This window comes from Primulina eburnea, chromosome 4 (assembly GCF_022965805.1).
Source record: "Primulina eburnea isolate SZY01 chromosome 4, ASM2296580v1, whole genome shotgun sequence".
NCBI classification, from domain to species: domain Eukaryota; kingdom Viridiplantae; phylum Streptophyta; class Magnoliopsida; order Lamiales; family Gesneriaceae; genus Primulina; species Primulina eburnea.
The window spans coordinates 259648-269924 of record NC_133104.1 but is presented as its reverse complement, the minus strand read 5'-3'; the positions used below and the strand labels follow the sequence as shown (position 1 = coordinate 269924).

The 10277-nt window shown below is 36.2% G+C and overlaps 2 protein-coding genes across 3 annotated transcripts; both read left to right on the top strand.

Annotated features, from left to right (window-relative positions):
- The first annotated feature begins 427 nt into the window (after positions 1 to 427).
- On the top strand, positions 428 to 4070 carry LOC140830377 (blue-light photoreceptor PHR2-like). The gene is made up of 4 exons (XM_073193641.1): positions 428 to 1445; positions 2367 to 2596; positions 2681 to 2785; positions 2869 to 4070. Exons 1-4 carry the CDS (start codon positions 510 to 512, stop codon positions 2945 to 2947), a joined length of 1350 nt encoding a protein of 449 aa, XP_073049742.1. The 5' UTR covers positions 428 to 509; the 3' UTR covers positions 2948 to 4070.
- LOC140830378 (peter Pan-like protein) lies at positions 3869 to 6850 on the top strand. Of its 2 annotated transcripts, none has more exons than XM_073193642.1 (7): positions 3869 to 4070; positions 4185 to 4364; positions 4902 to 5132; positions 5220 to 5312; positions 5391 to 5578; positions 6235 to 6428; positions 6610 to 6850. In XM_073193642.1, the coding sequence occupies exons 1-7, from the start codon at positions 4053 to 4055 to the stop codon at positions 6702 to 6704; spliced, it is 999 nt and encodes a 332-aa protein (XP_073049743.1). In that variant the 5' UTR covers positions 3869 to 4052; the 3' UTR covers positions 6705 to 6850. The 2 variants fall into 2 exon arrangements, with proteins under 2 accessions (XP_073049743.1, XP_073049744.1); XM_073193643.1 differs by lacking the exon at positions 3869 to 4070 and adding an exon at positions 4458 to 4527 and having other exon boundaries at positions 4224 to 4364.
- The last annotated feature ends 3427 nt before the right edge of the window (positions 6851 to 10277 follow it).

Below are 10277 nucleotides of genomic sequence, written 5' to 3'. Positions count from 1 at the left end.
CATATGTGAACTCCACGCTCCATATGTTCATTCCTGGACGTGAGAGGGGGTGTTAATTGTCTCACATCGATTGGATAAATAATTGAGAGTTGTATATATGAGCTTGGACAATCCTCTCTTTGAGCTAACTTTTAGAGTTGAGTTAAGTGTAAGTTCTATTCTTCACATATTTCAAATTTTTATACTGCCACAAATCATTTAATCCAAATGTTATCGCAGAGGAGATAAATCAAACCCAAATATATAATTTTTATATATATATATATATATATACACATACTGTGGACAATGTTTCTCGTTTTCTAACATAATCAATTTTTTTTAAGAAAATAAGCACCACAAATGAGTTAAAAAAAGAAAACCGAGTGGTTGGTATAGTGTTTTTGATTCATTCTTCTCTTTTTCTTTTGGCTTTAAACAATTTAGAAAGATGGTGGTCTTTTTATGAACACAAGAATTCTAGTTCACCTATCTAACCTCCTCAGCACATACATTTTGGAGAGATTGAAATGTGCAGCAGCCCAAAAATGGATCCACAACCCTCTCAAGAAGATCCATCCCCCCACGTTCCCGCAGCCTCCATCTCACTCTCCTTTTCCACTCTTTTTCCTTCCCATTTCCTCTCCCCGCCCAAACAAATCACCTCCATTTTCAGTCCAACTAACAATCTTAGAATCCCTTCTCAGATTTCGTCTCTTTCAATCTCCTCTGCTCTCTCCCCCTCACCTACCAAACCCTTCTACAAATCCACCATTTCAGCCTATCCCCTTCAAAACCCGCTCACTTCCAACCCCCTACGCCCTTCCAATCCCTCTGGCGCCGCCGCACTCCGGCGCGCTTCAGTCGTCTGGTTCCGAAATGACCTCCGCGTCCACGACAACGAGTGCCTTGCCGCCGCCAACAACGACTCCATGTCTGTTCTGCCTGTTTACTGCTTCGACCCGCGGGACTACGGAAAATCCACTTCCGGGTTCGACAAAACGGGCCCGTATCGAGCTACGTTTCTCATAGAGTCGGTTTCGGATTTGCGGAAGAATCTTCAGTCTCGAGGGTCGGATCTTGTGGTCCGGATTGGGAGGCCAGAGACCGTCCTTCTGGAGCTGGTTAAAGCTGTTGGCGCAGAGGCCGTCTACGTCCATAAAGAGGTTTCCAACGATGAAGTCAAAGCTGAGGAGAAGATAGAGGAGGTGATGAAGGACGAGGGAGTGGAATTGAACTCCTTCTGGGGAAGCACGTTGTACCATTTGGATGATCTCCCTTTTAAATTGGAGGAAATGCCAACCAACTATGGAGGATTTAAAGATAAAGTCAAAGGTTTGAAGGTGAGGAAGACCATTGAAGCTTTGGACCGCTTGGTAGGGTTACCTACGAGAGGGAATGTCGAACCAGGTGAAATTCCATCTTTGGTGGATTTGGGACTTAACCCAAATGCAACCATGGGTCAGGTAATTGGCTTTTTCAACTGTTTTTTAAGTTTTCGAACCTTACTGCAAAAATTTTGCATCTTGGACTGACTGATTTGAAATTATCAATCAATCTTCAAGGAAAAGTACGTTTATTCACCGCAGATAACCATTGCCTTAGGGTCTTTGTTAAATTTTTATGCATCTGATTTCTAGAATTTGGGTGCATGGTCTAGATTTATGCTGCCAAGCACGGTGAGATTACCCGAAAAGTGAGTTATGCTGTATAAACTCCCAGCTTTGAGGTTGGTTTATGATGTGTGTATGTGGTTCACCCCCTCCCCTTCTTTATCTCTTTTCGCACATTATGAGAGAAATTCAAGAAAATCATGATATCTCTTTCACTATAAGAAATGGTTGGAAGTTAAAGTGGAAAGGTGTGCGTCTCGAAATATGATTTCTGTGAAGATTAGATGCAAGAAGGTTCTTTCACCTTATTGTCACTCTGAATACTGATTTTTATTGGCGAGAGGATTTGTCTGCGATAGTAGTATGTTTTCTTATGACGATCAGCATAGCAGATCTTTTTAATTTAATTAAATAAAATAAAATAAAATAATGCGATGGTATCTTGATAATTGATGAATTTTAAATGCTGTCATTCATGTTGTAAGAGTTACTGCTGCTCTCATACATTATGGTGCCCTTCTTGTTGTAAGAGTTACTAATTATTATACGTTCAATTGTATGAATCTTTACTCAACAATCCCTATAACCGCATGTGTTGCTAGTCAATAGTCACTTTATCAACTTTGTTGCATCCTGATGCTAAGCTAATCTGGTGTCTATATGTGTTCATAATGTGGTGTGCTGTTGAAAATTTGTCGACCATGAGGGAGAGGGAAGTGTGGGAATATCGTTATCATATGGTCTTGATTGGATTGATGTTGTGTTTATTTGAAGAACGGAAAAACAACTGCTAATGCTTTTCTTATGGGAGGTGAGACTGAAGCATTGCAAAGACTAAAAAATTTTGCAACTGAATGCATGGAAAAACCACGCAATGGAGTGAAAGATGCGACCAACAGCAGCATATATGGTGCAAATTTCTCATGCAAAATATCCCCCTGGCTTGCCATTGGTTGCCTTTCTCCTCGCTCCATGTTCGATGAGCTGAAGAAGTCTGCTTCAAGGTTGGTTGCCATTATTAATTTGGTCAGTATTTTATTTTCATTTTCAATGTTTTCTGTGACATTTTTGGAACCTTGTATTTGCAGCATGATTTCTGCTGTCACTAACAAGAAAGATAGTGGCAGTGGCAGCTCTTCGGATACTGGAATGAACTGGTTAATGTATGAATTGTTATGGAGGGATTTTTTCAGGTAACGTCATCCGTAGCTAAGCTGGTCAACACTCGCGTCTAGAAAATTTTCTTGAGAAATCTAACAACAGCTTGTTTTCTCAGATTCATTACCCGTAAATACAGCTCTGTGAAGAAACACGGGGATGCGCCAGTGACAGCTTGTACAGGGGCCGCTGCCTAAGGATGAACATCAAATTGTCTATGAGAAGCATCACCTTAGGTTTGATCAACTCGAGTTCCTCGTATAATTTGTGTTTTGATCGAGGACTGAATGCCTTGGCATTGGGGAGGAGGGTGTCATTCAGTTACAGTTTCCTCTCATTTTATCATTCAAAACCAACAGATGCTGTTACTTTAAGATCTGATTTGATGATTTCGATTTTCGTGGCGTCGCTGTATTTTCTTATTGCTTGTTCAATTTGAATCGTGCGAACCATCAATCAATTGCTTATCCGTTTTAAATTTAAAAAGGTATTTTTTTTAAAATAAATACTATAAATTGGGAGCTAACGATGCTATTATTTCTTAGAAAACCAGTAGTTTGTGTATTCATCATTAGTTCTCAGGACAAAAATTTATGACATCACTTGTATCGTTTTTTTAAAAAAAATTTATTTTACCAAAATACTTTCGTCTAATAGTTTTATATTTTAAGTAACTTGATAGATTTATTAATTTATTCTCTCAAATGCAAGCAATTTTTGACAAAAATTGTGTAAGATGGTCTCACGGGTCGTATTTGTGAGACTGATATCTTATTTGGGTCATTCATGAAAATATATTACTTTTTATGCTAAAAATATTACTATTTATTGTGAATATGAGTAGGGTTGATCCATCTCACGGATTTAAATCCGTGAGACGGTCTCACATGAGACCTACTAGCAACTTTTTTGATTTAGATTTTACATATTTTCAAAGTAAAAAAGAAATTTGGACAACTATTATTGGTAAAAATAAAATAAAATTAAAAGAGGAATCTGTTGTTTTAACAACATTTCTGTAAAGTTTTTATATTATTTATTTATTTAAAAAACCCGGTCTTTTCCTACTCCGATAGTCCTATTCTATTCTATAATAATATGTCGCGGGGTTCAAACAAAAAAGATTTGTTTTTTGAGTTTTCTTTGGTAGGGTTTAGGATTATTTGCAATAAAAAGCAAAAAACCCTTGTCCCCTAATCGTCAGCCGTCGTGCCAATCTATTCTGGGACTGTCGAGAGTTACAAATCAGAAAATATCGTCGCCATTGTTGAACCATAAGGTCAATTTGCACCTCGAACAGAGATGGCTCGTTTCCGAAATGTAAGCAACTTTTTTGTCGAAAATTCCTTTGCTTGTATAAGTTATCTTCAGGTATCTAATTTGATTATTAGTTGCTCTAATTATTTATCTCCGTGTTTTATTCTAATTATTCAGAAGAAGAGAATTCCCTTCGTAAATCCGATTCGTAAGAAACAGCCGACTGTAGATCATGTTACAGGAGATAAAATTCCCAAGAGTTTTGTTTTTTCCCGTGGGAAATTACCTGGCCCACTTCGACAACTGCAAATGGATTTAAGAAAATTGATGCTTCCTTTCACTGCTCTAAAGCTCAAGGTAGGTGTTGATTTATGTTTCAGAAATCTGCATTTTCTTTGTGATTCGTGTGTGTAGTTCATATTGAGGATGAGAATCCGATTTTCTTGTTAGATATGTTCCAATGAGCTGCGAATTTTTGAGGTTGTGCATTTGGTTTTCGGAAATTGAAGCAACAATTAAGGTACTTTCAAATGCGTCTTTCTGGTCAATTGCGACCATGTGTTACATGCAAAGCTTGGTAGTTTTATCTTCTATACCTTCAAATGTGCCTTTCTGGTCATTTTAAAGAAATGTTGTTTAAGTCCTGTAAAATACATGAAAATTTGGTTGTTCAAAATGTAAGCTACCACCAGAAGTATAAAAGCCTTTTGTGAAACAAATTGTGGGTTTCATTCAATTAGTATGGAGCACAATGATAAGTTATGCAGAAATTGGATGCATCTAGATCTAGTTTAGTTTCTGGTTATATTGATCAATCTCATCTGGTTGTCTTATATATGGGATATAAAGTTCTTTGAGTCAGCTAGTAGTTTGCTCATTGTCATTCCTTTTCAGGAAAAAAAGCGGAATAATCTCAAAGACTTCTTGAATGTTGCGGGGCCCATGGGTGTTACACATTTTCTCATTTTGTCTAAAACTGAATCCGCTCCATACTTGCGGATTGCAAGGACGCCGCAAGGCCCAACTCTTACATTTAAGATACATGAATACTCACTAGCTTCTGATATTGCTCAATCTCAACTGCGTCCTAGATGCCCTAAAGATCTGTTTAAAAACCCACCCCTGGTATTATCATAATTTTTCCTGAATTAACTTAACGATAGTTTGTTTAGTGTTTTATGGTATACTGAGGTATTTGATTGAATTCTCTAGATAGTACTCTCTGGTTTCGGGACAGGGGAGCAACATCTAAAGCTTACCACTATAATGTTTCAGAACATTTTTCCTGCCATCGATATACATACTGTAAGTTTTGTGAGCTGTCACCCAGATTTAATAGCAGCTCGAGCATTGACTTCCATCTCATCATTTTATGTGATTTAGGTCAAACTTCCGTCGTGCCAAAGGATTGTGTTACTTAATTATAATAAAGACACGAAGCTTATCGATTTCCGGCAATACTCCATCAAGTTGCAGCCTATAGATGTTTCCCGGAGAATTAGGAAGTTTGTGCAGAACCATCAGGTTCCAGATTTGAGAAGTTTTCAGGATGTGAGTGATTTTGTGACAAAGTACGATCTCTTCCTCTCGCTCACTCATACACACTGACACACACAACCCCTTTTCCTTACTTATGCGATGGACGTAGGTCACAGGTTTATGGTAAATGTTAAAAGTAGTCAGGATATACTTTTTACATTTTCATTTATGTAGATTGAATTATACTTTGTTGCTGTGGAGTTTAGATCCTGATAGGTTTTTGGATCATTTAAAATTGTGTTAATCGGTTTTAGATGTGGTTCAGTTTTGGGATTTGGTTCTGCCAGTCTTTTAAATGAAGATATCAATCGAATTCATAGCCTGAGAATTATTTAAAAAACTTGGTTTTATGCTTGAATCTCAATAGCCTATTACATCCTATCTACAACTTGAACGTACTGTACTCTATGCATTTTATTGTCTCTCTCGGGGACTTGGAGATGTTAAGTAGGGGAGAAGACGAATTGTGATTGGGAAAGAAGTCCCTGCTTTTGAAATTTATCTTTGAGTTCGAAAAATTCGCTGCCGAGTTTAAGGTGATATTTTTTTAATATAAAAGCTAGTTACCACAATACATTGCATTCTAATTGAATCACGCTGGTGTAACCCATATCGTTTTTCAAACTAATGCAGGTGTTTCCTAAATGTATTTCTTTTATTTTTGCTCATCTTCTTTGCTTTCTTTAAGGTTTGGTTATGGATCAGAAAGCGAAGTGGATGACGAAGCAGCCACTGTAAGTCTTCCGACAGACATTGGTAGGGTTAACAGAGCTTCAAACAAAAGTGCTGTTAAACTTCAAGAAGTCGGACCTAGGATGACACTTCAACTCACGAAAGTTGAGGAAGGATTGTGTTCGGGTGGAGTCATATTCAGCGAATGTGGTACATTTTTCCTATCTGATAATTCATGCATTTTTAATGGTTTGGTTCATGCGATGAGGATCTGATGACCGTGTGCTTCATTTTGAGTAATCCGAAGCAAGTGTGACAATTTTATTCAATCAAAAGTGGAGACTTGCCCTTGTTAAGCCAATCATACTCATTCTTGTATCTTTTATCTCAGGTAACAGCGAATCGAATAGTCGCAAAACTTATGAACATGTCCCAGAAAGTGAGGGAGAACAAGATGAGAAAGCCATGTTGATAGATGAAGATTAGATGACTTGATGATTCACTTGTTGCACTTTTTTCCGCTCTCATGTATCTTTCATGTGGATGAGAGAACCTGCGAACAAAATTTTTTTTGTACTTGGACCTTTTCTCTGAACGATAATTCTGAAATTTACTCATGTTTTGTTTTTGACGCAAGCGAATATAAGTGCCTGTCTGAAACTAAACTTTATCCGTAGGGAATCCTGTTAACCACAGTTACTAAATCACAAAGTGCTTTATATTATCTCAAGTATATGTTTGATATCTCTTAGTTCGAAGTTTAAAATTTGTTCCATCGACTTAAAGCACGTAGCTATAATAGATTTACCTTTTAACTTTTACAAATAGAAATAATTTGACTGTTCAACAATACATGGAACAAAAACAGATTAACATTCAATGCGGAAGACTTTGAACTTCGAAAGACAAAAACTTGTGTGAGACTGGTCTCACGGATCGAATTTGTGAGATTGGTCGTCATTCATGAAAAAGTATAATTTTTTATGCTAAGAGTATTACTTTTTATTGTGAATATAGATAGAATTGACTCGTTGGTATCCGTGAGACGGTCTCAAAGAGAAATATGGACGTGAGAAGCAGACAAAAAACAATTCATATCAAACAAAATTGTTTCCTCTATTTATGGGATGCGTCATACCACCATTTTGATGGTAAAATGCAAGTAAAAATACCAGAGGTCAACCAGAGATACAGATCCATCAACGACACGACATAGTGAGTATTTTCACATTCCAGACCCTAAACAACAATTAGATAAGAATTAAATATTCACTAGTAAAGCAGTTCACTATGATATTCAGATACCGTCCATTTCAACAGCTTCAACATGTGAAACAAAAGTGAGCTGCCAACAGAAAATCTGACGGGACTCGTTATGCACCAACGATCTGCACATTAGCTATCTTCGGGCGTCAATCAATCTCCAATTATGTTTTTTCCGCCTGCCTCGGTGATGTGTTTTCTGCAGGGAGTTCTCACCCACCCTCTCCAAATGGGAAGCATTATCTGGAGTAACAAGGAAAACATAGCATAACTATTGGTTCAATGAAGCCTCACATACAACCACCACCCCATTTGGAAACATGTTACTCCCCCCCTGTACCTAAAATCAAGATGTAATCAATAGCAAGTTGCAAATTTAAAACCATATGTCCAAAAAGATCTTTAGCTAATCACAATCCAGCACTATCCCCCAACTTCCTATAACTTAGGAAAAACAATGCAGATTGAAAATTCGATGACAAAACAAGAAAAGATAGTTCAGCAGTGTATCGATCGGTTCAAAGATGAAGATTTCGTATGCAATCTCGAAGATCAAAAATACAACACTCTGGTGTCCGAAGAGTAGGCTTGAGGCATAAGGCATGAATAAGTTTGAGACACATAGCTTAGCTTAGATATGAAGAATGCATAAAACTATGGTTGACTAGAATCTAACAATAAGAATATGTACAATAAACAAATCTCCCTCCACCAGCACCACCATCCCAATTCTTAAATGTCACAAAGATTTAGACAAGTGAAATAATGTAGCAATATACAGTTTCTCAAGTTGATTAAATTGTTGAATTAACTGATAAAAATACATGCGGACATCCAAAATATTTAAGAAAGATCAAACCCCTTTCACCCGGTAAATGCATAATCTACTTCCTCTACCGCTTGTTTCTCCACACACTATCAAAAGACCAACTTCCACTACCAACTAATATTTACTGTTTAATGCTAGAGTCCTGTAATTGCCATATTGAATGTCCGTGGGAGGAGAGGAGCCTGACAGCGGCCTTTTGACAGTCACCACATCAAACAACTCCCCAAAGCTTGACTCGTCAAATGGAAATGATTCTTTATAAAGAAAGAAGAAATTCTCTCTGCCCATTGGTTCGACCTGATCATTTAGTTTGCATCAAATGTTTCTGTTCCTCCCCATGTTCACTATCAAGTCTAGGAAACCATTAATTCATTCCAAGGGACTTCACTATATCATCCAATACTAGAATGCATACTTCTGAAGAAGCTGCAGGAATATATTGCACGAGAGATTCCACGTCACTGCGCGCCTTCGTCCTCTTGGCAGTAAGAACTTGATTCATGATTTGATATTGCTAAGGAATCTGAATCATGAGAAAAGTAACAAGAACCTCCATACCGGCATCCCTGCAAACACATCATAATCAGCCAAATTTCACACCCGGGAGAAATTGAGAAGTGATCAAGAGTTGGGTGGCAGTACTGATCATCTGGAGAAATATGGTAGGATACGAAATGCAATTTATTTAACTAACCAAACTTCTGATTCCGAGTTTCTCAATAAGCGATCTGAAATTAGAAATATAACTGTTGAATATCACACAACTATTTTAATTATTAGTTTCCGTAGGATCTTATTTATGTTTATATCTTTTCTTCGAATTTAAATTATATGTACATTAGAGATAAATCTTCAAACCAAAGTATACGTTTACTCTAACTCCTCATACCCAAATTTTTTTGTTTAAACTTCCTAAAACAATAAAAGTAACAAAAAGACTCTTATTTGTTAATTTTAATTTATTAATTTACTAGAACTAGAAATGATATTAGAGACTAATAAAATTATTTCAAACATACAAAATTAATATTACCGAGTTATTAAATGTTTGAGGAAGTGAATTTTCTCAAATAATATGGATCCAAACCAAGGTTCGATTATTTGCAAGGCTTATTCAAAAATTTGGAATATTTAACACAAAAAGAATATCTAAACAAGATTTAATATCACGAGCAAAGTGATTATCGGAATCCACAGGTCCATGACGTATTAACGAATAATTCTTGGCATAGTATCAACATTCCTTTAACATCCATGGAATTAGAGAAACTAAAAAGACGCTTAGTCATAAAATATAAAGAAAACATGTTATAAATGTAGAAATGACGCTTTTAGATCAGGGAAAAAAGGTAAAATAAATATATAAGTGAATAAAATATTATTAAATATATAAGAATATTTGAGTATATATTTTAGATCAATGGGTGAAAACAAAAACAAAAATGACAGAGTAAATATATTTATAGGACTTAAAATTCAGTATTTATTTCATTGATTTATTACATTAATTTCATTCCTCTAATGTCAAATATTTAGCAAATATAAATTTATTTGAAATTGTCTTTCTCGTTGAAATCGAGAAACATGACATTGTGAGATAAAAATTAAAAGAAAGAAAATTTGATATTTTTGTTGGTTTTAACTAATGAGGCATTTATTTTCGATACAAATACAGTAAATTATTACATATAAGGAATGCCACCGATAAAAATATTGTATAAACAGAAATTTAGTAGTAGTTGAGCGATGGCATGATTGGTAATTATATGAAAATTGTAACCAAGTAGCACGTAGATAGCAATACTATGAGATTAACGAGATAGACATAGATGATATGATTGTCACTCAGTCAATGCCAATGTGATTTTATTTGGCAAGATCGATCGAGCACGTGGAATGTTAATAGCCAGTGGATGTACGTAGTTTAACTGGATTGATATGATGTTAATGTCATATGGTTCGTTTTG